This window comes from Drosophila pseudoobscura, chromosome 2, assembly GCF_009870125.1.
Source record: "Drosophila pseudoobscura strain MV-25-SWS-2005 chromosome 2, UCI_Dpse_MV25, whole genome shotgun sequence".
Lineage (NCBI taxonomy): Eukaryota > Metazoa > Arthropoda > Insecta > Diptera > Drosophilidae > Drosophila > Drosophila pseudoobscura.
The window spans coordinates 11,958,190-11,985,800 of NC_046679.1; the positions used below are offsets into that span (position 1 = coordinate 11,958,190).

Below are 27,611 nucleotides of genomic sequence, written 5' to 3' on the forward strand. Positions count from 1 at the left end.
CATTCTCCTTTTGCTATATGTCCTTCCGGACGGGAAGGGGACGGGACGCCACCTTCGTCCCAACTTTTGTTATCAAGTACGACTGTTAATCTTATGTCGGATCTGATTAGCATCGCAAAACAATGACAATCTTGCGACTGGTGACCCTGACGCTCACACCAACATGAGCCACTCGAGTGCACGACCTTGCAATGCTATAGGCATAAGCACTTAAATGTAGTCTTGGTGTATTGCATGTGCTTCAACTTACTTTTCTACCTGATCGATAAACATGGGTCTTCCCGTCAAACCGAGCTCCCCAGCTTCTAAAGCTCGCCTTTATAATGATTGCTTCTGCTGTTTTTTATAACCGATACTCAAAATGAGTATAGGGGTGTATTAACGTCCAGCAGGAAGCATTTCCGACCCCAAAGCCGAGTCGATTGAGCAATGTATGTTTGTCTGTCCGTCCCTATTAGCGCCTAGTACTCAGAGACTATAACAGCTAGAGCAACGACGTTTTGTGTGTAGACTTCTATTATATTTAAAGGATCTCAGAGACTATTCGAGCTATAGCAACCAAATTTGATATCCATAATCCTGTTAAATCTCACTGCTAAAATTCGGTGTCACCCCCTTCCGCCCCACCATCATAGAGAATGACCATATCTACCAGGCCCCAGTGAATGCAGGAACTAGTCAGTCTCTGTTGTAAAGCTATCTTAATGAAATTTTGATTTTCCATGTAATTCTTACAGAGACCATGAATGGAGGAATCTGTATATATGTACATATACAGAAAACAAATCAAATGCATAAATAAGTCTGAAACATTTCAATCTGAGAAAGACTATTATTAATTACATTTCAACGAATCTTGGAAAACAGAATTTCGATTAACAAAAATTTAATAGGGTATATATATAAATGTACATTCTCATACACTCTTACGTTTATTACGTACATACTTACGTTATGCTTTAATTTTTTGTTGGCCTTTTTAGCTTAAACCTTATTTGAGACACAATGCAATAAAAGGGGAGTACCTAAAACTAGCCAATCTTGCAGAAAATTGATTGTTTTATTGGATACAATTATTTGGTCAGGGCTGAAGGTTTTAGCTAGCTAGTAATATCAAATCGAATATCAAAATCGAGGAATATTATTTCCGAGTATTGACAGAAGACGATTAACCCGTTGTCGACCAGTGGGTATTAAAACGCACTTCACGAAACTAATGAATCTCAAGTGAAAGATATCGTTGGGTTTATTTTAAGTAAAGAAGAATATTATAATTCTACAAGAAGAATTTACAAGTAGTGCTATTTGCCGCCGTTTCACACAAGTTGTTCACCTGTTTAAATGAAGGGGGCTAAGAGGGCTAAGTGTGTTTTTTTATCGGTCAGACCGTATATTTTATCGAACTGATTTTCTCGTAAAATGCACTTTAAAAGTGCACTTTCTAAACCATAAAACGGCTAAAATGCAAGAGCTCAAGGTACGTAGATGTGTATAGGACAACTGTAGTGCTATTGATTACTGATAAACGTTGTTTTAATTCGCTTTCAGCAACGTTTTGAGCGTCGCCAGCTAGTGGATGAACTAAAGCAGAAACAGGTGAGTGCCGTGCAGAAAACACATGCTATTTATAAATTGTCTAACGCACTGCGTAACACACAGGTAATACAGGATGGCCTGCTGCAAAAGATACTCTACTCGAAGCGCCTGCTCGTTGACCACGTCGAGGCGCTCGAGCAATGCATGCAGGACCTGCAGTCCTCTGCGGCCTCCCGTCCCGGCCGGCGACTGCTGACCACACGAAATGCCTGCTTGCTGCTGGGCGGCACACTTCTGGAGCACTTTGTCACACCGCGTAGGCTGCGGTTCACCATGCTTCCCACGATCCTGGTGACCGGCACCTTTACAGCCCTCTTTGCCGTGAAGAGCGTCTTTGTGTGCCGCAACAAGATTGTGGAGCGCAAGCTGGAGCAGCTCGTGCGGACCATTGATGAGTTTGGGAATTGCATCAGGCGCAACATGACGTACTTTCAGGAGATTATCATCATGAAGCAGGCGGAACTAATTGAGTAAGGCCATTGACAAAAAATGATTGAATGGCTTGCTTATTTATTTTCATGCACAGATCGCGACAGATCGAGCGAGCCTGGGATTGCATAACGGCGGCCAAAGAGGTAACCGAGATACTCTACGACGCCACGCGCAAGCTGGAGACGGACTACCCCCTACCCACCAAATACGGCTCATACTATGCGCCCATGGAGGAGCTGCGAGAGTGCGAGTACTTTAAAAACAATGTGACGGACTACAGTCCGAAGCACATAAAGGTACAGTGGTTTATTTCCCACAGTGTTTTCAGTCTTGGTAATCCCACATTCTATGCAGGATTTCCACAACATCTTTGCCTATGTGCAGTCGCAATATCTGCTCCGCCTGGCGCTGACCATCACGACGCGGCCGTCGATCTCCCAGCTAAGCGAGGAATTGGTGAAAATCGATTGTCTTGTGCGGCAATTAGTCCATGAGGAGGAGCAGCACTTCGGCAACCTGGCCGTTGCCATGCAGAACAGGAAACAAATGGAGCTGGCAGAGTTGCATGCGGCCAAGGCACAGCAGCAGCAAAGCGGCCCGATTGCTGTACTGCAGCACTCCTCGCTGAAGCTCAGTGCCTGCATGGTGGCCGTGGCCGGCGAGTGCCAGGCCCTGGATATTACTCTGCAGCAGCTGACGGCCACGGAGGCGGCTCACAAGAATAATGCCAAAGAACTTGTGGCCGTGGCCAGCAACATGCGCGGGATCGAGAATGCGCTGGCCGTATGCTGTGATGATTTCCAACGCCTGATGCTGATCTACAACAAGTTTTTGCACAGCAAGCTGGATCTTGAGGAAGACCTGCCCAAGGCAAACAGCTCTACCAAGGCGGACGATGAGTTTCCCGACAGTATTTTGCGCGTTGAGTTCTCACAGAACGTGGGCGAGACGCAGCAGAAGGATGACTTCTACGCCTACATGTACGACGAGAACGAGGCTGAGCAGTACGAGGCAGAACAGCAGGCGCCCTACCCCACGCCCGAGAAGGAACTGCTCAACTTCGAAAAGCGCATCACGAAGGGAAAGTTCAAGCCAGTGTTGAAGCAGCTCAAGGATCGCATCGATCCCATACGCCAAGTAATGTTGGAGAAGGAGCGCGAGGTTCTCGCCTCCAAGGGTATCAACGTGGACGAGCTCTTCGGCCAAACCGAGCAGGTGGAACAACAACAGCAGCAGGCAGACAATCGTCTGACCGATGTATCTCAGACAGAACGCAGCTCCGGCACCGACTCCGAGTCGGACTCTGCCGACGAACGGGACCTCAAGCAGCGAAGCAAGCAGCACAAGGAGCGAGACAACTTTGCCGAGATGCGTCAGTTCCTGGCCCAGAAGCAGGCCATCAACCTGTTTAAGCTGAATGCCACCCAGTTGCCCCGTCCGCCAGCAGCGGTCGAGGAAGAACTTCTGGAGAGCGAGTGCTAGACAATGCGATTGTATAGACCCCATTACTGGCTACCTTTTACATTGCTCCCACTTCCGCACTATCTCCCACACATTCGGCACTATCTGTATAAGCTTTTATCTTTTATCTAACCATATTGTGAGATAAGCCGCGCGCCGAGCGACTCTACCCCTCCATCCTGCCGTTCAGTTTGTTCCTGTGTTTGCGTATTTAGCCCAATACTTAAGTAATTGCTGTAAAAAGAAGACGCGCAAATAATAAACTTTTGTAAGTAGATAAAAATCCGTGCTCCGCTGACCTTGTTTCGATTGTTCATTCAGGATGCATCTCCAGAACGAACTTGAGTCACTACTAATACCTGGTACTCTGTAAATATTATTATTTATGTAACTTATACCATATATGTACTCCCGCAATCCGGCGACGAATTACCACCCGGCCATTATATCTCGCTCACTCCGCCAGAGGGCTCACACTGGAGGAGGTATTCTGCATTCAGGCTGTAATAAGGATTCCTTCTGGTATAAATTCTCAAGCTGGTGGATATTTTCTATGGAGTCGGATATAATATTCATATACGAGTATACCCTAAACTCTTTAAACACCTGGTTTAACGGTAGATATCTTTTAGATTCACCTCTTAATTCATACTTTTTAAATAAATCGGATATGATGATGGGATGTTATGTATATTTGCTGCACTTCGAACAGTTCTTCATTTATGAAAAACCCGTGGCTGCACCTCGTCCCCTAGCTGTAGTAAAGAACTTGATTTTACTTGAAAATGGTTTATTTAACGCTAGTTTTCGAAACTTAAGTACAATACATACATCAATGGCAGCACTAGAAACTATAGGGGTGGTGGTGGGAGTTGGGAACAGCTCCACTGGGGGACTACATACATATGTACAGGATAGCACGATAGCACACAAAGTCTTTTCGGTTTAGGTAGGGGCTTAAGTGGCAGAAACACTTTCGTGGACATCTTTGGCTCGAAATTCGTGCAGCTAACGCGGGTGCGATCAACCTGATCCTGATCCTATCCGGGACTGGGCTCAGGCATTGGCTGCACCTGTGGTGCCGGCACTGGCGGCATTGTTGAACTTGCTGGCCACCGAAGCGGGCTGCAGCTGCGAGAAGGCGGACAGGTTGCTGCCCCTCACGCTGGTGTAGCGGATCGGCTGTACGCCGTAGTCATTGCCCTTGAGACGGCGTCGCACGCAGACCACGACGAATCCGATAAGCAGACCGAGGACCACCACCACGCTTGCAATGATGGCCGTAAGAACGATGTAGCGGCGTCGCAGGAAACGCGGTGGCTCCTCGTCCACGGCGCGATACTTCTTCGGGATAACCATACTACAGATCTTCTGTGACGTCAGGTTAGAGAGCGGAGTTCCAGCCAGCACATAGGGCGTATCGCAACGGGCCTCCGCTGCGCCGCCAGACTGCTCGCGCTGCACTTCGACCAACTCGAGGGCCTGGAGCAGGTCGCAGCTGCAGTACCAGGGATTGCCCGCAATGGACACACTGCGGAGTCGGGGCCAAGCTACCGCGCTACTGTTACTGCTGCTCACGTTAAGTGTGAGCGTGCTCAGTGCGTTGTGGGAGATATCCAGCTGCGACAGCCCGCGGCTGACCAGCAAATCGTTAAGCTCCAGGAGCTCCAGCTTCGGATTTCTGGAGCACTCTAGCTGCTCCAGTGCCGGCAGAGCCAAAGCGCCCCGGTGAATGGTGCTCAAGGCAGGCAGATCGCTGATGTTGAGCCGACGCAGTGCCTCCAACTTCTGGAAACTCTGCGCATTTAAGTCGGTGAACTGATTTCCCGCCAGATTCAGTTGCACCAGCGACTTGCCCAGCTGCTGGATGCTGGGCGGAACCACGGTGAACTCGTTGCCAGACAAATCCAGAATGCGGAGGCTGCTTAGCTTGGTGAAGAGCTCGCTGGGCAGACTCGCCAGTCCGTTGTGAGACAGATCGAGGCGCTGCAGCGTCGTCACCGAGGCCAGGGCTGAGGCAGTGGCATCGTCCAGCTCGCTTAGTAGATTGTAGGCCAAGTTTAGCTTGATCAGCTGCGGGGTGTGCTCGAATAGTTTGCGATACAGCAGAGCGATGCGGTTGTGGCTTAGATCCAGGTCTTTGAGCCCAATCGGCTCGTACTTGGTGGTCTTGAAGGGACCGCGAAATAGCTCTGGCGTCAGCGCGTCCTCGGCGATCTCGTTCCAGCTCAGATAGAGCGCCTCCACGTTGGGCACATCCATGAAGAGCGGCGCCTGCAGCTGCTGCAAGCCGCAGTGGCGACAGGACAGTGTCAAGGTCGCATTCGTGGCCGGCAGCTGCTGCAGCAGTCGGATGCGGTTGCCCGAGTACGTGGCCACAATCTCCGTGCCCGTCGACTGGGTGCCAAACTCGGTGGGCCATCGGGGCAGAATGTGCTCAAAGTTCTTCATGTCGCAGTTGAGGGTCTGGTGGATGCGATGATTGCTGTCCTGGGTGCTCAGGCACACGCATGTATGGCAGATGTTCGTCACCGCCTGGTAGGGAATGTCCTCGTGCTGGCCTTGCGCGAATGCTAGGAGCATCGCTGTCACAGTGAGAAGCTGCAAGCATCGGAATTAGTTAATGTTTAGAAATTTCATATTTGTTTATAACTATCGTTAGTTCAAGATTGTTTTCAAGAATTAATATTTCCTATTTCTCAGTGGCCGTTAAGTTCTTGCGTTGCCCAACACTGAATCTCCTCATTAAATTGGTGTGGCAGCGCCAAGAATAACTGTTGTTTGAATATGCTCGGAGAGGGTATCCTAGTTTCGGTCATTCAATCGGTTCCTTTGAATATCGAATATATATTCCGAAAACCCCAAAAAGCTTCGACGTCGTCTATGGCACTTATATGTAGATATATTTGATATCGTGACTGATTATTCTAAAGGGCTAACAGCTATCCTCATTCTTTGTTCAACTCATTTTCATTGCGTCGTTTAAGGCCTAATAAAATGCAATATAAAATCATAGCTCTGGTGTTTCATTTTGATACCGACGTGTATATATAAAAGAGTGCTGTTAGCTAGCAGGAAAAGAGCTATGATCAACCTTTGAGGAAGTCAGGCTAGAGTGTACGTGCTCTCATCACTGGAGAAGATCGCCCGCTGTGCTGACCATGAATGGGTTTACACTATTTCAGATTCCGTTTTTGAATTGGTGCTCAAATGTCACGATACGAAGTGCATTTCCATGCCATGTTTTCAATACCACTAAGGTTACAATTAGTGTTGTACATACATTGATATTTAAGCAAAAACACTTGTATAAACACTCCATGATTTTCTTTTTTTGCTTATCTTATGAGTATTTACCATATTTTTTAATTGAGTAGTGACATGTTATTATGGGAAATTATAAGTAGGAACAAAGTCTACAAAATTGTGTGAGTGCAAAATGGATTTGAAATGTTATCAGTAGAAAAGTTTGCACATTTTTGGCTTATCAAAATTGAAACTAAACACTTTTGATGTTTATACAAAATGGATAAAAATATGATTAAGGCAAACGGATTGACTGTTTGCTGTTGCTGTTTTGGATTGCTGTTCCGCAAAAATGTTGTTTATTTTCTGAAACCAAGTGTTTACCAAGTTTATAAATTCCATTCTTCTAAAGGAAAATATTTATACTTTCTGTTCTCTTAATTGAACATTTTTTCCTAATATTTTTGTAGATTATTTGTTTACGACGTTGAGGAATTCTACTTTAATCAGCCATATCTAGATCCTTCTATGACGGCATTGCATTGAATTGGTTCTTACAATCGCATTCATATGGTTTTCTATTATATTACTTATCTAACACCAAATGTGGCCACTTTTACAAAGAGGCCATCTAGAAGATCGAGAGGCAGATGGGCAGAATATGTTTATATTGATGACTGATACGGAGCAGATGCTTCCCCCTACATTAGGTCCCGCAAAAGAAAAAGAGGTCACTATTTGGCTCCATAAAAAGGTCTCCCCACCACCACACAGTGACACACATCGGGCCTGCACACATATGTACATATGTATGTATGTAGTGCTCTTCCTCCTATCTGAACCGAAACACAGCGGGCCAAAAGTATTCCAGATAAGATAGCGATAGTGTTTGTAAGACCTGGAAATATATAATTATATACTTTACTCACCAGCAGCAGAAATTTGTGCTTCATCGTTGTATTTGTTTCGGTTTTCCTGCAGTTTTTATATCGTATTCGAATCTCGGATCAGAGCGGAATCTGTTTTAGGATGGATCTGTTCTTAAAAAGGCACTTTTCGTATTAATTTCGCTTTTCTATATTCTCATTACGACTAATGTTTCGAGCGCGACAGACCGCTTTCTTCGGGAAATGGAACTAAATTAATGAATCAAGCTCCGACATGGGACGTTGGCATTATTTGTTTTGATTAGATATCGCTGCTCTCTCGCTTGAGTGCTCTCTCTGTCTCTCTGCAGCGCTCTCAGAACGGAGAGCGAGGAGAGAGTGGGGTATGGGCTATGCTATCTGCTAAATCATCAAAGTAAAAGTGAATTCTAATTGAGTCATCGACTGGGCTTCGTCTGTTTTGATTCTACCTGGTTCTTTCCCTCCCTTCGCACACTTTCTTGCTTTCGAGCAAGGTCGTCAATGTCGCTGTTGATGCCTTGGTTTCTTGGCCAGCTGCTGGTTACAGAGTGGTTCGGGGCGGGGTATAAACTGCAGCACTCAAAACTCTCTTCGCGGAGATTACGAGGAGATAAGATAGCGGATCGGGGGCTATGGCGCAACCAGCAAATGGCGTTGGACTCGAATTCGACGCTGGGCTCCGTTGACTCAGCCGCCTGGAGTCTTCGACTCTTGATTCACTCGTACATACGCATGTACAGACATACGAATACAGGAGGACGGACAGAGACCAAGTCCAATTAGATGCAAGTGTCACTTGGTTTCATTGAACTTGTTGTTGGCTACACTGTACACAAAACAATCCATGAATTGAGTTGTTCGCCGAACACACGCAAATTGAATCCGACGCAGAACTAAGGGAAAGCAAACAAGAGATCTTGCGGCTCTGGAAATTGGTTGCATAAACATTGCGGCCAGACGGACAGCCAGCCAGGCAGCCAGACGGACTCGGCTGTTGGATACACTACACAGACACTTGTGAGTCACGATCGCGCACAGTGTGTACAAGATTTGATCTCCGTCGCTCCGTTGCGGGGCGACCCGCCTTTGCCAACAATTGATTTTGCTTTCATCTAGCCGCTGAGAGAAGAACTGTAGTACTTCCAGGCCAGAGCTCCATCTACTTAATAGTCTTTAGGTCTATGCTTAATATAGTAATTGAGGGTTTTGCATATTTTTTGTGAACTGCACGCGACCCAACCGCACAAAAACATACAAGCACACACGCGACGTTTGCCTTTCAGTCTGCAAATGAAACCCGTTTGCTGTTTGCTTTTTGCTGCGGCTGCTGCTGCTATTGTTGTGGCTGGTGGTACGGTATTACTGTTGCACTTTTGCAGCTGCCGTACTGATGCTCATCCTCATCCGAAGTCTCAGCCTCGCATCGCACACTCGTCTTAAATCAACGCGTTGCGGCAGAAACTGAAAGCGGAAACTCTCGGCAGAACGACGGCGATCTCTACCTGCCTGTTGCTCAAATCGAACTGAACGAAACTGGAAATGTGCTGTGGCAGTGGCTGTGGCTGTGGCAAAGGCATTCTGCGGCCGCCCCAAGCTGGATCATGATTCCCGTTCCCACAAGCTGGACTCGGTTCCCCCACCCCCGCCTCGAAGGCACTGCTAAACCGGTCGGTCGTTGGCCGAATTCGAAACCGAGACTGTAGCGCACTGGCCATGCCGCGGCCGAGTCTACATTTCATTGGATTAATATTAATGGCTGGCAGCTGCGCTGTAAATGTCACGGCTCAAACTCTGTGCACTGTGCAGCGGCAGCCAGGCAGGAAGCAGCGGAAACAAACCACTGCTGGAGCTGATCGTGCCGAGCTCGTTAGGGGAGCCCATTTCCTGGGCGGCAACTTTGAAGAAAGACGAAAGCCCGATTTTGGTAATTAGAAACAAACATTTATACGATAAAAGGGATCCAAAGCTGCGCCTATCTAGAATGCATATAGAAGTCGATTGCCGTGGAGAACGCCGCAAAGCCGAGGCCGCCTATGACGCCAGCCTTTATGCCGGCGCGTAGGCCAATCAGTCCGCCGGTGATGCCGCCAGCGTAGGTGCCGTTGCGCCAGTCGGTGACGCCACGTTTCTGCAGGTAAACAGATTAAGGTGGGTTACAACATTGATCTCTGCTGACTTACACTCTCAATTGCGCACTCGACAACGGAGAACACAGCGCCAATTAGGGCGAAATTCTTGGCGTAGGAATGCGTGGTGGCGCGCATCTCCCGGAACACCTCGCGGGCTGTTTGCTTCTTCGTGTTCGCAAACGGATCGGCCATGTTGGGATTCACGGAGGCACTGAACAGGCCAAGGGCAGCTCCAAGACCGTATCCTAGAGAGTGGATGAATCGTACATAAATAACCAAAACAATCCAACCAAACATGTGAGAGCCTCACCCATAACGCATGCCATTGCACATTTGAAGCCACAGCTCTCCACAGCCGACTCTAATAGCTTCTCTTCGTTCGTCTTGATCTTCACCGGTCCCATGGTTCTCGGTATCACAATGTTCTCGCGGTATCGCTGCATATTCCCCACAAACTGCATGGCCAACCTGTCGAGGTCCTCGGAGCCGTACATGCGGGCCTTGGCCGCCTCTGCGGCCTGATCCGCGGGATTTGGCAGCATGGACATCTCTGTTTATCAATAAGTTTTCGTATTTCTATTCAGAAAATTCAGTTTAATACAAATCAAAGGGTATAGAGTAAAAAAATGAAATTGTTATCACATCGCCCAACAGATGTTTTGTAGGGCTGTCACCCACTTTAAACAATCGATCTATCGATAAGGCGAACCAATAGTTTAGACTGAAGACAGAGATACGAAAATGTACAGTTCCTTCGAACAACCTAGTAATTTTCTATTGCAATTTTTTATTTATTAATTGCAATTTGGTAGCCATTTTTACTTTTTACTCGTTTTCCGTTTACAAATTACAAAAATCTATATGTTCCAAAAGCTATGTTTAACATCAATATATGCATTGTCAATTGCGATTTCATTAGGTACATTCATGTTTATTTAATCTAATTTAATTAAATGAAGCTTAGTTGGGTTTGTGGTTGCGTTCGATTTCGAAGATAATGGGCCCGAGCAGAATGAGGGTGGCTGACAATATCATCCAAGACCCGGAGCAGACTTTCTGGACACAAACAACGGTTCCTTTGGCGACTGTTGAAATGGCGTTGCGATGCGACTCCGGAAGCATTTCGGTCAATCCCCAGAGGCGCTCACCAACCGACTCGTCGGGCTCATCATCGTAGTTTCTATATTCATGGGATGCATCTTCCGATGGCTGGGACATTTTCAAAAAATTTATAATTTGTTTTTATGTCGGGCAAAAATTCTCAGTATTTTGAAGTATTATTGAATGTAATGTTGTACTGAATGCTTTAATATGATTTAAAACTTGAAGGATACTTTGCGAAACAAAGCGAGTTGAAAATCCGTACATATTTAAAGCGAAAAGAGAAGCATACTCTTTTACTTACCTCTTTTTCAGCTCCAGCTTTATTTAGATCCTGCAATACTGTTGCTATCTCTCATCTCCTTTTTGATCTTCCTTCTATTTTTCTTTCTCACCGCTCCACCCACCCTCGGCTGAAACGACTCTCTTCAGCTCTGAAGCCACGCTCTCAGCAAATACGAATGGAAAGAATAACGGATTACTCTGATGCGTAGTTTCCATCTTTGCCTATTGATCCTCTTTCTGGCTTCTGTACTTCTACTATAATTACTGATCAACGACTACAGATAGGCTTTATTTTTATGAATTTTATATATCAGATCTGATAGGATAAGATTTGACTTCACTTGTTTCGTTCTTCCCAGATGGGAATTTTCTTGCTTTGGTGAGTAAGAAATTATATTAATATTGGAAATTAAGGTTTGTTAGCCACGTTCTATATTATTCATCCTTATACTACATTTTATTGCTATCACAAGTTAATTATACACATATACCATCGGGGAAATAAACGGAAATTGCAAAATGTCTGCAGTTGAGTTGGATAAAAGCTCTATCTTTGGATTGTCCAAGACGATGGGTCGCTAATTGAAGGCATAGAGCAAGAGCAGAATTATGCAGAATGCCACTACCGCACCCAGAATGAGCGAATCGCGCCGCTTCTTTATATTGATGCGCTGAATGAGACTGAAAGGAAGGAGAAATCTTTTTATATGCTCTGTAATCTGTGGCCCAGCTGGAACTTACCTGGAAATCAGTGGGAATCGATTCGATATGTCATTGAATCGCGTCTGCAGCCGCTTGAAGGCCTGACGCTGGGCGTGCAGATGGTCCCGCGTTTCGATGGCTATGTTGATCTGATCGTTCACCAGGTGACTGGCGCTGCTCAAGTGCCCGGTCTCCTTCATGTACATCTCGCGACGACTAAGGCCCGATATAGAGGGGCTGCCAGAAGTGGTCAGGCCGGAACCGCGGAGCAGTTCCTCACGCTCAATGCGCACCGTGTGATTGGCGCATATTTTGTTAAACTCCTGCCTGTAGCCGTGCAGGATCTCTCTGTGCCGCTGTAGGGTGTGCATGGCGGCAGCACCTGTTGCTGGCAGGTCGGACATCGACTCATTGAGGGTCGACAGCTGCGGTTGGACGGAGAAGGGATGCGTGTAAGTGGGGTAAGTAACTCAAGCACCCAGGACTCCCTACCTTCTCCAGCATCTGCTCGATTTCCTCGGACAGCGAGTCGAAGACAAGGTCCCCAAGCAGAGGTGATGTGTCAGCGCTGCTGCTGTTGCTTATGCCGCTGCTGCCCCCGCTGCCAGCTCCAATTTTACTGAACGCTACCAGCTTCAGGTCGATTTCATTTTCCAGTGAGCGCGCCTGCTTCCGCAGCACTGTTCAATGGGTTAGGAGAGGGACAGATGAGACAGTTTGCAGATGGTGAGCCCAAAAAATTTACCATCATAGCTGGAACTAGCCATTTGTGTCAGGAAGAAATTATATGGGGGCCTTTGTGTGGCACAGATTCGATTACGATAACACTAGCTACAGCTGGAAGCAGTGCTGGCAAGTTTTCAACAGGAAAAAGCAGTTTTTAGCTTGAAAAAAGCAAAATTAAATCTAAAAATGTTTAGATTAATTAATGATTTAAACAATTTTTTATTTGCCATCCAAATCTGTAGATTTAAAAAAAAAAATTCGGAAAAAGGCATGTCAAAAAGTGAATAACGGAGGTTTTTCACTGATACAACTGCAATACAAATAATTCGTCAGTATATTTACGGTATAATTTGAAATTTTGTTGACTTAGTTTCGGTATATTTCTGAGGGTCAGTCACACTGCGTTCATCTCCTGCTGTTCCCGGCTATTTGCGAAATTTAATTATATTCTAAAAAAACAATGTCTCAGGCCACGAACGATGTCCGCGTGCCGGACGAGGAGAGCGATCTGCTGCAAATCAAACCGCTGTAAGCCGAAGCGAGATCATGCCATGGATATGGAAAAACTAAGCTAACAGAAATGCATTCTTTTAAGTGGCGCCGGTCAAGAAGTGGGACGTTCCTGCATCATGTTGGAGTTTAAGGGAAAGAAGATCATGCTCGACTGCGGTATCCACCCCGGGCTATCCGGCATGGATGCGCTGCCCTACGTGGACTTAATAGAGGCGGACGAGATCGACCTACTCTTCATTTCACAGTGCGTATCCGTGCGGCAAGATTTTTAGTTCGGATTTACTTTAACACTTCCTCTGAATTGCAGCTTCCATTTGGATCACTGTGGGGCCCTGCCCTGGTTCCTGATGAAGACCAGTTTCAAAGGACGTTGCTTCATGACGCACGCCACCAAGGCCATTTACCGATGGATGCTCTCGGATTACATTAAAATCAGCAACATATCCACGGAGCAGATGCTCTACACAGAAGCCGACCTGGAGGCTTCGATGGAGAAAATCGAGACAATTAATTTTCACGAGGAGCGCGATGTCATGGGCGTCCGTTTTTGCGCCTACAATGCTGGCCATGTGCTGGGGGCCGCGATGTTTATGATTGAAATTGCGGGCATCAAAATCCTATACACTGGCGACTTCTCACGGCAGGAGGATCGCCACTTGATGGCCGCAGAGGTGCCGCCGATGAAGCCCGATGTCCTCATCACCGAGTCCACCTACGGCACGCACATCCACGAGAAGCGCGAGGACCGCGAGAATCGTTTCACATCGCTGGTGCAGAAGACCGTTCTGCAAGGAGGTCGCTGCCTGATTCCCGTGTTCGCCCTGGGCCGAGCCCAGGAGTTGTTATTGATTTTGGACGAGTTCTGGTCGCAGAATCCCGAACTACACGAGATACCCATCTACTATGCCTCGTCGCTGGCCAAAAAGTGCATGGCCGTCTACCAAACGTATATAAACGCCATGAATGACCGAATCAGGCGGCAGATAGCCGTCAACAATCCCTTTGTCTTTCGACACATCTCCAACCTGAAGGGCATCGATCACTTCGAGGACATTGGGCCCTGTGTAATCATGGCATCGCCCGGCATGATGCAGTCGGGGCTGTCGCGCGAGCTATTCGAGAGCTGGTGCACAGACCCCAAGAATGGCGTCATCATTGCCGGCTACTGTGTGGAGGGCACTCTGGCGAAGACCATTCTCTCGGAGCCGGAGGAGATTACCACGCTCTCGGGCCAGAAGCTGCCCCTCAACATGTCCGTCGACTACATCTCCTTCTCGGCGCACACGGACTACCAGCAGACCAGCGAATTCATACGCCTTCTGCGGCCCACCCATGTGGTCCTCGTCCACGGGGAACAGAACGAAATGTCGCGCCTGAAGCTGGCCCTGCAGCGCGAGTACGAGGCCGATGCCAGCACCGACATCAAGTTCTACAATCCCCGCAACACACATGCCGTCGATCTGTATTTCCGGGGCGAGAAGACAGCCAAGGTGATGGGCAATCTGGCGGCCAAGAACCCCGAAGTTGGCAGCAAGCTCTCCGGCGTGCTGGTTAAGCGCGACTTCAAGTATCATCTTCTGGCCCCCTCCGATCTCGGCAGTAAGTATTGAAGTGACTATTTGCCGCCCAAGACAGTTTATTAACGAAAATTCACAGAGTACACGGACATGAGCATGTCGGTGGTGACGCAGCGGCAGTCGATACCCTGGACCAGCTCTCTGGGCACCCTGGAGCTTCTGCTGGATCGCATTGGAGCGGGCTGTGTGGAGGTGGTTGAGCCAGAACGCAAGCTGCGCGTCTTCAACTGCATTGAGTTGACCGTCGAGCAGAAGATCATTGTCATGGAGTGGCAGGCAACGCATGTCAACGATGTCTACGCCGATGCGGTCCTCGCCTGCATCATGCAGTCCGAGCTGGGCGGCACCAGCCTCAAAGGCGCCACCAAGCAAACCAAGTCGGAGAGCTCTCGCTTCCGGGAATGCCTCATTGAGACACTGCAAGATACATTCGGCGACAGCTGTGTACCAAAGATGTTCAAGGGGGATCTGCTCCCAGTGACTGTGAGTGGGAAGCGGGCGGAGATTAATCTGGAGACCCTGGTGAGTGCCTAGCAAATGGCGTCCTCGAATCACTTAATTATTTCTGCCTTTTCTCTAGGCTGTTCATTGTGCGGAAGACGATATTCTGCGCCAAATGCTCAACACAACAGTGCATAAGCTCCACCAGACCCTGGTCTCAGCTCACTGATCCAAGAATCCCGGACTGTCACGTTCCAATTCCTAAAATAATAAACGTTTTAATGTGCGAATGCTCTTTTTATTCGGTTTCCAGTCAAAATAAAACATGTATAGAGGATATTCGGCGGCGATTAACGCTGAGTGCTCTTGGCAATCTGTTCCTTGAGCATCAGGATGCTGGCCCGCTGCTCCGACGGCAGCTGGGCAATCTGCTCGTCGGACAGCTGCAGCACTTGCATGATTAGGGCGGCCTTGTCCTGGTCGGAAGCGTCCGAGGGCAAGACCCCATGGGCACCCAGGCGACTCTGCAGCTGCTGGGCTGCGGTTTGCTGCTGCTGTGTTGGCGGCGGCACCTGGGGCGCCACTTGCTGTGGCGGCTGCACGGGTCCGGCTCTCAGCCGCGGATCCATGGGGCGTTGGCGCGGATCGCTTGGATACGGAGTCGGCGCCGGAGCAGGTCCCTGCTGCTGAGCAGGCATTTGGGCGCGAGTCCGGGGGTCCATTAGTGGTGGCGGCACCGGATTCGGCATCACCTGGCGCATATCCTGGTCCAAGTTGCGGGCCATCATGCGAGGATCCATGGGCATGGGCCCGCTGGGACCCATACGCAGATCAATGTCGTTGGAGTGTACATTGTTGAAGTTCGGGCCGGGCACCGGCATCGGCTGCATTGGTCCGGGACCCCTCTCGGGACCAGGCTGTGTCGGCTGTTGCTGTGGAATCTGCTGTTGCTGCTGCTGTTGAGCCATGGACATGCCACTCGGCGCATTCGGGTGGGCACTGCCGCCCAGCACGGGCGGCATCTGATTGGCCTTGAAGAGCATGCCCAGGGCCTGCTGCGGGTCCACGATACGCATCACCACCATGGCCTGGAGCAGGGCATACGCCAGTTGGGGGTTCAGCATAAGCATTTGGCGTGCCTCGGATGGATTGCTGACAATGCAGAGCTTCATCTGCTTCATTAGCTCGTACATCTGCTCTGGCGGCAACGAAGCAACCGTCTTTGTAATCAGCTCTGGTGCGTCCTCGGGCTCGCAGGGCTCCCCGTAGGGATTCTCGACTTGGGGCCCTTGCAGCAGCTGCTGCATCTCCATTCGCGACTTTTCCGTACAGGCGTTGTCCACACGCAACGTCCGTCCCCCGATCTCGTAGCCATTGAGGTTGCGCATGGCGCTTAGGGCGGTCTCCTGATCCTTGTACTCGCAAAAGCCGAACCCCTTGGGCTTTCCGCTCTCCCGATCAAACACGAGTCTGTAATGGCAGGGCATTAATACTATATATGAAGACGCACATTATATGGATTCGCGGCTTACTTGAGTGACAAAACCGGGCCGACTTCGCTGAAAATTTCCTTGAGCTTCTCTTCCGTGGCCTCGTATGGGATGTTCCCCACGAATACTGAGCGCATGGACTTGTCCATGATGCTCTGTTCCTGTAGTTTGTCCGCCATGGTTTCGTTGGATGATTTACGCCTCACACAAGAATTAAATTAACAATACGTTGAATTAAAAAATAAATTTCCCCCTTTGCAACTAATTTCTTCTTCTTTTCTTTCGCGATGCAGTATATTCTCAGCTCCCAGAAATATACCGAAATACCATAAATATATCTATACAAACGTAACAGAACAGTTTTTTAATTTATTAATTATTAAAATTATTGGATAAATCAGATAGACAATAATAATAATTTATTTGATACAAGTTAACTTTGAAAATTAAAAACTTTTTGAATGAATATTTACCAGAAAAGATTTTATTACCCCAGAAGTATGATTTATTCAAACTAAAATGAAAAGTTATTTTATTAATTAAAGCTTAAAGTTCAACATCGTAAAAATAGTTCAAAATTCAAAACACTTTTTATTAAGAAAAAAGTTGTTAGTCTTATCGATGTTTTATCTTAGTATATTTATGCATTTAGCCCCGATATATGATATCGATACATCGATATCCAACGCTGGTGTTGTAATTTTTCTTGTCGCAAGGTGAAAACGAATTAAACGGCTATTTAATAGTGAAAAGTGAACAAATATGCTTGTATCGAACACCTAAACGTAGCTGATTGAGCCGTTTATCGGTATTCCATAAAGGCTCGTTGAGAATCCAAACAGAACTGAGTAGAAAACGGGCCTGAAAATTTTACTTTGTGTGTAGCCGAGGCCCATACGCACACACAAACCCCCACACACACGCACACACACACACACACATATGGAGATAAACGCAGCGATGGCCTCGCACTCGCATTCGAAGCATATATAAAAGCTCTGTTGTATATTGGAGAAGGAGCGCACAAAGCAGAAGACGAGAAGAAAGATTTCTGTGTCATTGAACGAGGCGACGGCGACGACCAGGCAGGCAGAACAAGGAATAAACTCCTCCTCCCCTAGGAGCAGCTGCAGGTGCATAACTTTTCAAGGATACCCAGCTCTCTCTCTTTCTCTCTGAGAAAAACTTGCTCTTCTCTCCACACACTCTCTCTCTCTCTCTGTGTTACGATCGATATAGCAGCAATTAGTTCTCGTTTTCGTAGTAGTTTTTTCCTCTTGAGCAGTTCCTGGGTACATAACAGACCGTCCAATTCCCATACCATTAGCTCGACAAAATCAATGCAACGAAAAGTGAACAGACATCGTGGAATAAAGCGGAAATATGTATTTTCCAAATTGTGTCTACATTTGGTGCGTGCCTACGAGTGTGTGTGTGCAATCATAATAACAAAAAAAAAACGCAGTGAAACGCGTTCTGCGCGTGTGGAAAATTAAAGCAAAGCAAAAAAAAAGACATTAAGCCACTGGCAAGATCACAGACAGACGCATACAAACACACCAGAGAACACACACACACATACAACAGCAACTGCACCCAGCGGAAAAAGGTTCGTCGACAAACCCCAGGCAGCAGCAGACGTCTCTGCACTGCTCTGCTTTGCTCTGCTCGTCTCGGCTCGGCTCTCTTTGTTGAATTCGTTTCAAGTGTGCATTCATCATTAATTAAGTGCCCCCGGTAGCCTGCTCCGGAGTCCAGGCTGGGGATACTCTTACGCACTTTTTGCTGCCGTTTTGTTTTTTAAAGTGTGTGTAACCTTTGCGAAGGAAAAATCAATAGCAACAGACGTAGACATTTATTTGCCGCTGTCTATGCGGGTATGTGTGCAGCCCTTGGCGTCCTCTGGTACTCCTTCCTCCTCCCAGCATTAGCCGTGGCCAGCAACAGCAACCCTTGCAGAACAAGAACCAGAACCCAGTCCAAAACCCAGTTCTCAAAAAACAATGCCCAGGAAAACGAACAAATATTATAAATAAAAGGAAAAGTTCCCAGCTCTTGTGCTGCAACAACGACAGCCATACGGGGCCCGTAAAAAATCGTCACCGTCAGGCAGGGTCGTTGTCGTCGCTGTTGTTGTTGTTGTTGTTGCTGCCTCTGCCTCTGCTCATCGCTGCCGCCGTTCATTGAGCAAAAAGCTGTTCCATAAGTTGTCGGCCACATCTCTGGTTGGCATTCCAGTCGACCATTTCTGCCTCGCGTCCAGCTTGCGCATGGCAGCCCTTGCACCTCCTCTCTGCTCCTCTCATCGCCTGCGACCTGGTGTCTCATATCCTGGGAATGGAGTGGCCAACGAATACTCAAAAATTTCCAAATCCAAAACTCTTGCATTCGATTTACGTATATGTAAATATTTCCCATGATTTCTGAGGATTATCACCCCATTTCCTCAGGGAAATCGGAACAAAATTGTATGTCAACGCGAGAGTAGGGAATGTATCGTAGGCGTCCATTGGAATGCAAAAACCTGATACCTGATCACTGATACGTTGTCCTGCTTGGAGAGATTTCCATTTTATAGTATTTTCTGTATTTTCTGTATTTTTCTGATTACGAGATTTGTTTTCTTAGCTGACTGTCACCCCAAAAGAATCCGCCTAAAATGTATTAGTAACACCCACTAATAATGAAAGGTTTTTAAACGGCTACAACGACACAGATTTCCTTCTGATTAGTTTTCGAACAGCTGGTTAGTTCAAAAGCCTGTTGAAACAGCTGTTAAAGACTTGGGAAAAAATAAAATGTGTTTCTTGTAAAATGGAAAAAAAACCATTAAAAGTTAGGCAGGTGCCTGCCTGCATTCACAAGTGATTAAAAGGATAATTGATAGGAGGTACTCCTTCAAAGATACCCCTAATGGACACTTACGAGTAGTTATGGCCATATGACATTCGATTTTGTCAAAAAACAGCAGAAACGGCATGCAGTGAGAGCGAGAGAGCTGGTCTGGTGGCAACCAATAGGAATGCTCTCCAAACGAGGGCGTGCATATATAGTCGTCGCGCTCGCACTGCCTGCTTTTCGGCAAGAGGACTCACCGACCTTTCAACTAATTCAAGCGATATTCGGAAAATTGTATTATAATTATTAATTATCAAATGTCAGCGAACACTCATTTATTTATAAAGAATTTGTGTGGCCCCACAGACCCTTCTCTCCACTCGACAGAATGTGTAATATATATGCGATAGAAGGGTGGGCTCTGGGCAGCAGGCTGATTGAGTTCCATGGAAACGGATTGACACATGGCAGAGCGTCGGCTTCTAGGATATTCCTAGCTTCGGCATTATTTGAGATCTCTATTTCTTCTGATTTCTGCAAGCTCGGCATAGCTCCTGTGGCGTGGGAATCATCTCCGCAGCCAGCCTGAGATCAACATTCGGTGGCTTACGCTTAATCACGCGCACGCAGATTACGCTTCTCGCATTCCCCGGGCGGCAGCTTTGCATTCTTCTGGTATCAGCTTACCGGAGGCCCCAGATATCCGACAACAGCTGGTGCTGGGGCTGGGGCTTGGGCTGGGATCACTGTATGGATTGGCACTCACATTTCAATTTCTTTTCACAGCTCGACCGACTCGCCCGCGGACGGAACCTAAAGATTGAGCAAGATGGCTAACACGCAAGCAGGACACACTGTTTTATGACTCTGAGGGGGATCCCAGAGAGCGATCAAACGTGCGAGAGAGCGCGAAGAGAGAGTCCAAGAGTGAATTAGCAGCCAGAGAGAAGGAAGCAACCAAGGCCGCCATCATGGTCGACAGCGTGCAGTGCCCCGTGTGCACCTTGTACCTGCATGCGGGTATGAACCTCTCCGACCATCTGGAGACGCATCCCAAGGAGCAGGTCATCAAGGCGCTGGTGCAGATGACAATTGTGGGCAACACTGGCATGGGCAATGCCCTGGCGGCGGCCATGCTGGGCGATGGCTCATCAGCAGCAGCGGGAGGTGGTGCAGATGCTGCCGGTGGCTCCGACGACACCGCCGCCACCGCCTCGACGTCGTCTCCAACTGTGGCTGATGTTAAGCCAGTTGTTGTGTCCGCCAGCTCATCGATAGCCTCTAATGCGCCGCCGCCCCTCTCCTCCTCACTAACTTCCCCCTCCCACTCCCACTCCTCCTCCTCCGTTGCTGCCACAGCGAACAGCAGCAGCAGCAGCAGCAGCAAATTGAGCAATCCACCGATGAAAGCACTGAAATGCGCACCGCCCACGACTGAGGCGCGAGCCAACAACACATCCGCACCCACCACAAACAGCGCCATGGCCGCACTGTACCAGCCACCGCTGGTCACCACGGACTATCGCTACACTAATCAACAGCAGCAGCAGCAGCAACAACAACCACAACAGCAGACGAGCTTTGGGCGTGGTGCCACCACCGCCACAGCCACCGCCACCGCCACTTTGGTAATACCGCAGGTGCCACAGCAGCACTTCCTCGCCAGCAGCCATCAGCAGCAGCAGCAGCAGCAGACCCACTTTGCCCATCAGCAGCAACAGCATCCTGGCCTGAAATTTACCTACGCCACCACGCTGCCGCCCCCTCCGCCGCTGCAGGTGAGTGCCAAGGCCACAAAATGTTGCCCCTGAGATCCATTCCATCAGATGCAAAAGGGTTTGCATTTGGCAACCAAATCCTTGGTTTCGCTCACAAAGTTTCCTCTTTTATTGCAGCTCTTCACGCAGCAGCAGCAGCAACAGCAGCAGCAGACAGGAGCACAACCGCACCAGAAACCTCCTCCCGCCTATGGAGCCGCCATCAGTCAAATACGATCTCAGCACAACCAAAACAAGCAGCAGCACCAGCAACACCAGCAACAGCAGCAGCAGCAACATGTGACCGTTCATCATAACGTTACCCTGGCACCACCGACGACCACAACAGCAGCCGCTGGAGGAAAGCATAGCGGCAAAGCACACACGGAAGTATTCCTGAATCCCCCACCACCGCCGCTGCCACCGCAGGCGCACGGGCAGCACCAGCAGCATCATCACCATCCGCAACAACAGCAGCAGCAGCAGGCACAGCAGTCCGCGATGCCAGTGGCCCTAACAACGGGTGCCACCAGACAGCAACAGCAGCCGGTGACCTTGCAGACCTACGGATCGAGTGTGGGAAGCTGCAGCTCTTCCTCCCTGCCCGCCATATCGACGGCTGGTCGAACGAGCCGCCAGACCAACTCTCCCTTCGGGGCATTGCTCAATGCTGCGGCGGCTGCGGCCAGCTCCTCGCCCTCGTCCGCATCGGCCGCCTCGGTGCTGCGCTACGCGGAGTCGCCGGTGGCCCATTATCTGGAGCGGGAGAACGGGGACTTCATTGTCCAGGAGACGCCCAAGCACATTGTGGAGTGCGTCGAGAAGGAGGACGGGGAGTTCTCCGTGATCGAGCGCATTTACCAGTCGCCTCCGAGTGTGCTCCACATACACGACGACGACGAGGACGACGACGACGACGACGACGATGAAGAGGAGGAGGAGGAGAACGAGACGGCCCTGCAGGACGAGCACGAACATGTGGAGGATGGGGACGATGAGCGGGACGAGAACAGCCGCTGCCGGAACTTGACCAAAACAACGAAGAAGTCGCGCAAGACAAAGCCCAAGCGACCCTCAAAGAAGAGCCCCCGGCAACACCACTCGGACGAAGAGTTCATGAGCATCAGCAGCGGCTGCGAGAGCGACTCCGAGTCCGAGTCCGATACGAAGGTGGAGGTCCAGGCGGTGGCGCTACCCCCTCTGTGCACGGCCCCCTCCACGAGCAGTGCCGCGGCGGCCGCCGCAGTGGCCTCCGCGTCCACCCTAGCAGACGGCCATTCGAACTCCACCTCGAACTCCAATTCGAACTCAAACACCAAGTCCAAGAAGAACCGCATCACAGTGCTCAGCGATGTGCCGCTCAACATGAACGAGTACCTCGATCTGATGGGCAACATCGTGGCCTCCAGCCGCATCGGCACCTCTCGCCCGTTTGCCGCCGTGGCGCCCATACCACTGGTCAAGGTCGAGAAGGAGGAGCCCATAGATGAGTACGACAATTCGGGGCATTCGGATGCGACGGATCCCATGCTGCTGATGGATCACAAGCCCAGCCTGGAGCAGAGCTGTGGCGGAGGACATGGCACCACCAGCGTCATCCGCATGGCCAGCGGCATGTCGGCGGCCACGGAGGACTTCACCCAGCCGCCGCCCATGAAGGTCGAGGTCGAGCCAACGACGCTGCTACCTCAGCGGTTCTCGACTCCTGCCCAGCTTCGTGGACCCAAGAAATTAGTCATCAAACCAAAGGCCACGGCAACGACGACGACGGCGGCGACGGCGACAACAAAACAAAAGACTGACACCCCATCTTCCTCGAGCGCGGATCCGCTGCTGCCCTCAACATCAACATCCACCTGCAACTCCCTATCCATATCAAAATCCGGCACGGAGCTGGTCCACATCAAGAGCGAGATCACGGAGATGCCGTCGAGCAGCATCCTCGAGAAGCATCTGACCACACGGAAGCACTCGACGGTGAACGACGACGATGCTCGCGTGCTGCTGGAGTTTGCCAATTCGAAGCAGCCGGCGACGCTCGCAGGCACCGCCTCCAGCACCACCTTTGTGGTGAATGCCAATTCGGGCTTCCCCTCAGCGGGCTCCGTGTTTGCCAGCAGCACAGCGCACAGCAGCACGGGCCAGAAGACGGGCCAAGCCAAGCCGGGCGAGGAGTACATTCTGCCGGACAACAATCTGGAGGTGGACGAAATTGTGATATCCTCCTCGTCCTCCTACGCCTCATCCGTGGCGCAGGTCCATCCGTCGCTGCCGCTGTCGCTCCAGCCGCCCGCAGCGGCCGCATCCATTAACGACTTCAATTTCCTATACCAGCAGACCACGAGCACGGCCACGACGTCCGCCAACTGCGCCTACTTCACGCCCTTCGCCCTTCGACAACAACAGCAGCAGCAGCAACAGACGCAGCACGGAGTCAGCGATGCCACGAATGCAGCCACCTTGGCCTCCTCTTCCAGCAATTCCTCGGCGATGGATCACGACTCGATGAACGCCACCTTTCGGGTGGCCAAGACGCAGTCGCTTCAGTCCTGGTATCAGCTAGATCAAGACCACGATCCACAGCATGAGTCTGCAGTAGCAGCCGCTGCCGCAGCAGCATCGGGCACGGGAGCGGGAGCGGGAGCCTCCTCTTCCAGCCAAAACCAGAACCATGAAGGCGCCCAGCCCACCAACTTCAATGCCGCGTTGGCTGCCGTCGATTGCTGCAGTGTGGCCGTCGATGGCGATGTCAAGTATCTGGATCTGGACGCGTGCAAGCGGGAGCAGCTGAGCAGCAGCAGCAATCTGCCATCGGCATCCGCCTCCACATCGACAACATCCTCATCGTTCGCTGGGGCGGCCACGGAGAGCAGCCTCGTGGGGGGCCTCAACATACGCACCGATGAGAAAATGCCCGCCAAGGGCGAAATCTCAGAGCAGGAGAGCAACTGCGACATCGAGAACTCGTGGAGTCAGTCGGTAAGTGATGATCCTTGGTGATCCTTTTGAATCCTCCATATATTTCTCATGAATAATTGTTTTAGGTGTACGGCGACATATCACAGCGATACTTTAGGAATCAGTTCACTGGCGGCTACAACCCCGACTGGCGGCAGGACTACTATCCGGTGCAGGATCTCAGCGGCCAGCAGCGGGAGCACAAGCGGTAAATGCGGAACGAATCCGGAGTAAACCAGAGTACATTATGCTCTTGAAACTCTTTTGCAGATTCGATTTTAATGCTGTCGACGAGGAGGCCTCATCCAGCTCCAGAAAGAGTCATCTAATTGATGAGCAGCCGGCAGCCACCACTTCCTCAGCGTCTTCGGCATTGCTGGCTGGTCCACCAATCGCTTCAACGTCCAGGGCTGCCGCTGAGGCGGCGGAGGCGGCAGCTTCGGCCGCTTTGGCGCAGCGCAAGCCGCAGCGTCGCAAGCTCTACAAGTGTCCGCATTGCGAGGCCATCTTCGAGAAGCTCAAGGACCGGAATGCGCACATGATTGGCGAGCACAACTATGTGCGTCAGAATCGACGCCTGATTTGCACGCAGCCGCAGATTAGCGCCCCGATGCTACCGCCACCCCCGTCCCAGCAGCAACAGCACCAGCAGCTGCTCATGCACGCGGGCGTGGGCGTGGGCAACGGCGGCGATGAAGCCATGCATGAGGATTCCAAAGATGGCATTGTCAAGATCAAGCAGGAACAGTGCCAGGACAGGCCGGATGTGGAGCAGATCGAGACCAGCCCCGAGCTACTGACCGATGTCAAGGATGCCGAGCTGCTGGGCATTGGCGATGGCGATGCGGATGGGGATGGTGATATCAAGCCGCCCAGCCAGCTGGACCACAAAATGACCCTCCCGCCACTGGCGATGACCACGCCGGCCGCCAAATTGGCGGCCCTATATCGAATGCTTATTTCCTACAACGAGTCCAAGCTGGGACAGGAGCGCAACAACCTCAACGAGCTGGAGCAGAAGGCGATGGAGAAGTCCATCTTCCTGTGCTATGTCTGCCGCACCGACTTCCCCTCCGTTAAGCTCTACGATGCGCATCTCACGGAGCATCCCGCCGAGTGCTTCACCTGTGGCAAGAAATTCTATAGGTGGAAGAACTTCTCCCTGCATCTGAAGCGCCACTTGGGCTGGAAGGAGTTCGGCTGCTATGTCTGCGACAAGAAGTTTGTCGTGCGCAGCGCTCTCGTGGAGCACATGCGGATGCACACGGGCCAGACGCCGCTCAAGTGCAAGATATGCGGTGAGTCCCACAACCGGCACAGCCGTAGCCCCTAGAATTGTTCCTAATAAAACTTTCCTTGATTGACAGGCAAAAAGTTTAAGCGGTACTCGAATTTGACGCAGCACCGCAAGCGTCACACAAAGGTGATGGTGCGCAAGAAGGAGTACGTGTGTCACTGCGGCGAGGTGCTGCCGTCGAAGGCGCGCTTTCTCTGGCACAAGGAGACGCACGATGTGAAGCCCAAGTGCTGCCCGTACTGCTGCGATCGATTCGTGCACGCCAACTCGCTGCGCCGCCACATACGGCTGGCTCACTCGGATAAGTTTGACTACGCCGAGCCGATGGAGTGCCCCATGTGCAAGCAGATCTTTGCCAAGACCTCGATCAAGGCGCACATGGCCACGCACTCGACTGATCCGCAGTACGACTGCGCCATCTGCAACAAGAGCTTCTCCACCAAATGGAATCTCAAGATACACTCGTGGGTGCACGCCAATCGGACGGCGAAACCGTTCAAGTGCGAGTACTGCCCAAAGGCGTTTGTGCGAGAGCTGGACTTCAAGAACCACATCAACGCACACAAGCAGATCAAGCCGTACACCTGCGAGTACTGCGGCTGCAAGTTCATACGAAAGTACAACTACATGCGGCACCGACGCGAGCACCACGGCACCAAGAAGTTCACCTGCGACCAGTGCGACAAGTCATTCCATCGGCACTACTATCTGATCGAGCACCGGCGCATGCACACCGGCGAGCGACCCTTCACTTGCACCATATGCGGCAAGAGCTCCACCACCAAGACCAATCACAACAAGCATCTGAAAATCCATCACTCGCGTGATCCCTTCACCGTGGAGGTCTAAATGAATAATAATCCAACTAACGTCTAATATAATCCATTAACTAGGTAGTTGTTCATGACTCTTCTCTGTGTGTACTACGTGTGTGTGTGTCTCTGCTGATACAAAAGCAAAACAAAACCACAACAACAACAAATTAGTATTACTTATCGAACTATATATATATATTTAGTTTACATATGCGAATGCCAATTCTTGATAATGTCAGACAACAAAAATGTCGTGTTTTAAATACAAGACAGACAGATAGACAGACAAACGAAACGAAACTAAACGAAACAAACAATTATCACAATAACAACATTTTGCTAATCGTACATTTTGGATGTGGTTTAAGAACTTAGCTAAATGTAAAGTGTTTTTTCTTTCCCATCCCAGACCCCATCTTCCAAATTCCCCGCCGACGTGCGACAGGTGGGGCACGTGAATCGCGGAATCGTTTTGCCTGCTTTAATCCCGTTTAGTTTAAACACATTTTAGTGAAATATGGCATACCTAGGTCAGTGCAATATACATATAAGTATACATCAATTACTTATGATGCCGGAAAACCCCTTTAGTTTCTGTAATTTAGTTCACAATAGGTTTATTCATTTATGTATGTATCTATGGGTATGCGGGAGGCGAAGCCCCACACATAGTTAATTTAAGTTAGCCACAATTGGTTCTACAACTTTCGAGTTATCCAAACTTGAGCACATTCTAAGCGAAGGACATACAATACATACAATACACAGAAAACGAATCCCATCTAACAACTTGTTATATAATTTGTATTTTTCTAATTGAAGAGACTACTACTCTCTGCCAGCAATCGAACGTAAGCGAACACAACTGTCATATTGGATAAACAATTTCGATGTACGTAGAATATTCTTGATTTATAGTAGTTGCAACTTCTCTAGGCTATTTTAATGGATTGTTTCAATGGTTTAAAGCATCAATTAGTTAAAATTTCTAGCATTAAGTGAACACAACATTAAGTCTAAATGAAATTTCATAATAATATATGCATCCATGCATCCATAATGATAACAAAGAAAAAAAAATACAAAAAAATGAAAACCAAACAATTTTAAAATATTTACAAATTACATACAAATTTCAATGAGAACTAATGGAAAGAATCCCATTCTATGGAGGAAATAAATTCAATTTATGGATAATTACAAAACAATAAACCGCCTACATGTTTTATTATATCGCATTAATGGTTGTATTTATCAAAAACCAACAGAGGTGAGTGTCTCCGCAGAACAAGCCTTTAAAAAATACCACAGTCATGGAAGTCCTTTGGAAATAACTAGA

The 27,611-nt window shown here is 49.3% G+C and overlaps 8 protein-coding genes across 8 annotated transcripts; 3 read left to right on the forward strand and 5 right to left on the reverse strand.

Moving 5' to 3' along the window:
• The first annotated feature begins 1,333 nt into the window (after positions 1-1,333).
• On the forward strand, positions 1,334-3,774 carry dind (diamond). The gene is made up of 5 exons (XM_001358485.4): positions 1,334-1,477; positions 1,549-1,596; positions 1,660-2,066; positions 2,123-2,324; positions 2,383-3,774. Exons 1-5 carry the CDS (start codon positions 1,463-1,465, stop codon positions 3,508-3,510), a joined length of 1,800 nt encoding a protein of 599 aa, XP_001358522.2. The 5' UTR covers positions 1,334-1,462; the 3' UTR covers positions 3,511-3,774.
• Positions 3,775-4,268: 494 nt separating this feature from the next.
• On the reverse strand, positions 4,269-9,191 carry LOC4801428 (leucine-rich repeat and immunoglobulin-like domain-containing nogo receptor-interacting protein 3). Its single transcript, XM_015181762.2, has 2 exons — positions 7,665-9,191; positions 4,269-6,090 (listed from the first exon to the last, which is right to left on the reverse strand). The coding sequence occupies exons 1-2, from the start codon at positions 7,686-7,688 to the stop codon at positions 4,546-4,548; spliced, it is 1,569 nt and encodes a 522-aa protein (XP_015037248.2). The 5' UTR covers positions 7,689-9,191; the 3' UTR covers positions 4,269-4,545.
• Positions 9,192-9,568: 377 nt separating this feature from the next.
• On the reverse strand, positions 9,569-10,444 carry LOC4801429 (mitochondrial import inner membrane translocase subunit Tim22). Its single transcript, XM_001358487.4, has 3 exons — positions 10,083-10,444; positions 9,824-10,017; positions 9,569-9,771 (listed from the first exon to the last, which is right to left on the reverse strand). Exons 1-3 carry the CDS (start codon positions 10,318-10,320, stop codon positions 9,616-9,618), a joined length of 588 nt encoding a protein of 195 aa, XP_001358524.1. The 5' UTR covers positions 10,321-10,444; the 3' UTR covers positions 9,569-9,615.
• A 132-nt stretch (positions 10,445-10,576) lies between these two features.
• LOC6897195 (mitochondrial import receptor subunit TOM22 homolog) lies at positions 10,577-11,091 on the reverse strand. Its single transcript, XM_002137338.3, has one exon. The coding sequence runs from the start codon at positions 10,988-10,990 to the stop codon at positions 10,733-10,735; it is 258 nt and encodes an 85-aa protein (XP_002137374.2). The 5' UTR covers positions 10,991-11,091; the 3' UTR covers positions 10,577-10,732.
• Positions 11,092-11,567: 476 nt separating this feature from the next.
• Positions 11,568-12,749, reverse strand: Gos28 (golgi SNAP receptor complex member Gos28). Its single transcript, XM_001358488.5, has 4 exons — positions 12,606-12,749; positions 12,353-12,540; positions 11,900-12,285; positions 11,568-11,839 (listed from the first exon to the last, which is right to left on the reverse strand). Exons 1-4 carry the CDS (start codon positions 12,625-12,627, stop codon positions 11,737-11,739), a joined length of 699 nt encoding a protein of 232 aa, XP_001358525.2. The 5' UTR covers positions 12,628-12,749; the 3' UTR covers positions 11,568-11,736.
• Positions 12,750-12,958: 209 nt separating this feature from the next.
• On the forward strand, positions 12,959-15,403 carry Cpsf73 (cleavage and polyadenylation specificity factor 73). The gene is made up of 5 exons (XM_001358489.5): positions 12,959-13,114; positions 13,182-13,343; positions 13,407-14,698; positions 14,756-15,198; positions 15,257-15,403. Exons 1-5 carry the CDS (start codon positions 13,047-13,049, stop codon positions 15,344-15,346), a joined length of 2,055 nt encoding a protein of 684 aa, XP_001358526.2. The 5' UTR covers positions 12,959-13,046; the 3' UTR covers positions 15,347-15,403.
• Positions 15,394-16,902, reverse strand: CstF64 (cleavage stimulation factor subunit 2 CstF64). Its single transcript, XM_001358490.5, has 2 exons — positions 16,650-16,902; positions 15,394-16,587 (listed from the first exon to the last, which is right to left on the reverse strand). The coding sequence occupies exons 1-2, from the start codon at positions 16,784-16,786 to the stop codon at positions 15,468-15,470; spliced, it is 1,257 nt and encodes a 418-aa protein (XP_001358527.2). The 5' UTR covers positions 16,787-16,902; the 3' UTR covers positions 15,394-15,467.
• Positions 16,903-17,243: 341 nt separating this feature from the next.
• Positions 17,244-27,481, forward strand: LOC4801433 (uncharacterized). Its single transcript, XM_015181764.2, has 6 exons — positions 17,244-17,740; positions 20,232-21,223; positions 21,341-24,181; positions 24,247-24,368; positions 24,431-25,458; positions 25,528-27,481. The coding sequence occupies exons 2-6, from the start codon at positions 20,417-20,419 to the stop codon at positions 26,304-26,306; spliced, it is 5,577 nt and encodes a 1,858-aa protein (XP_015037250.2). The 5' UTR covers positions 17,244-17,740; positions 20,232-20,416; the 3' UTR covers positions 26,307-27,481.
• Positions 27,482-27,611: the final 130 nt, after the last annotated feature.

What these genes read in the sequence shown, in the direction of transcription:
- LOC6897195 (XM_002137338.3), bottom strand. Translation starts at nt 10,990, where the DNA reads ATGTCCCAGCCATCGGAAGATGCATCCCATGAATATAGAAACTACGAT.
- Cpsf73 (XM_001358489.5), top strand. Translation starts at nt 13,047, where the DNA reads ATGTCTCAGGCCACGAACGATGTCCGCGTGCCGGACGAGGAGAGCGAT. An exon ending in CTGCTGCAAATCAAACCGCT is followed by an intron (nt 13,115 to 13,181) that starts GTAAGCCGAAGC and finishes CATTCTTTTAAG; the next exon opens with TGGCGCCGGTCAAGAAGTGG. An exon ending in AGATTAATCTGGAGACCCTG is followed by an intron (nt 15,199 to 15,256) that starts GTGAGTGCCTAG and finishes CCTTTTCTCTAG; the next exon opens with GCTGTTCATTGTGCGGAAGA.
- dind (XM_001358485.4), top strand. An exon ending in ATGAACTAAAGCAGAAACAG is followed by an intron (nt 1,597 to 1,659) that starts GTGAGTGCCGTG and finishes CGTAACACACAG; the next exon opens with GTAATACAGGATGGCCTGCT. An exon ending in ACAGTCCGAAGCACATAAAG is followed by an intron (nt 2,325 to 2,382) that starts GTACAGTGGTTT and finishes CATTCTATGCAG; the next exon opens with GATTTCCACAACATCTTTGC.
- LOC4801429 (XM_001358487.4), bottom strand. Translation starts at nt 10,320, where the DNA reads ATGTCCATGCTGCCAAATCCCGCGGATCAGGCCGCAGAGGCGGCCAAG. An exon ending in TGCAATGGCATGCGTTATGG is followed by an intron (nt 10,018 to 10,082) that starts GTGAGGCTCTCA and finishes TCCACTCTCTAG; the next exon opens with GATACGGTCTTGGAGCTGCC. An exon ending in TCGAGTGCGCAATTGAGAGT is followed by an intron (nt 9,772 to 9,823) that starts GTAAGTCAGCAG and finishes GTTTACCTGCAG; the next exon opens with AAACGTGGCGTCACCGACTG.
- LOC4801428 (XM_015181762.2), bottom strand. Translation starts at nt 7,688, where the DNA reads ATGAAGCACAAATTTCTGCTGCTG. An exon ending in AGCACAAATTTCTGCTGCTG is followed by an intron (nt 6,091 to 7,664) that starts GTGAGTAAAGTA and finishes CGATGCTTGCAG; the next exon opens with CTTCTCACTGTGACAGCGAT.
- CstF64 (XM_001358490.5), bottom strand. Translation starts at nt 16,786, where the DNA reads ATGGCGGACAAACTACAGGAACAGAGCATCATGGACAAGTCCATGCGC. An exon ending in GGCCCGGTTTTGTCACTCAA is followed by an intron (nt 16,588 to 16,649) that starts GTAAGCCGCGAA and finishes CTGCCATTACAG; the next exon opens with ACTCGTGTTTGATCGGGAGA.
- LOC4801433 (XM_015181764.2), top strand. Translation starts at nt 20,417, where the DNA reads ATGGTCGACAGCGTGCAGTGCCCCGTGTGCACCTTGTACCTGCATGCG. An exon ending in AGAACTCGTGGAGTCAGTCG is followed by an intron (nt 24,182 to 24,246) that starts GTAAGTGATGAT and finishes TAATTGTTTTAG; the next exon opens with GTGTACGGCGACATATCACA. An exon ending in GCTCAAGTGCAAGATATGCG is followed by an intron (nt 25,459 to 25,527) that starts GTGAGTCCCACA and finishes CTTGATTGACAG; the next exon opens with GCAAAAAGTTTAAGCGGTAC.
- Gos28 (XM_001358488.5), bottom strand. Translation starts at nt 12,627, where the DNA reads ATGGCTAGTTCCAGCTATGATG. An exon ending in TCGAGCAGATGCTGGAGAAG is followed by an intron (nt 12,286 to 12,352) that starts GTAGGGAGTCCT and finishes GTCCAACCGCAG; the next exon opens with CTGTCGACCCTCAATGAGTC. An exon ending in CGATTCCCACTGATTTCCAG is followed by an intron (nt 11,840 to 11,899) that starts GTAAGTTCCAGC and finishes CCTTCCTTTCAG; the next exon opens with TCTCATTCAGCGCATCAATA.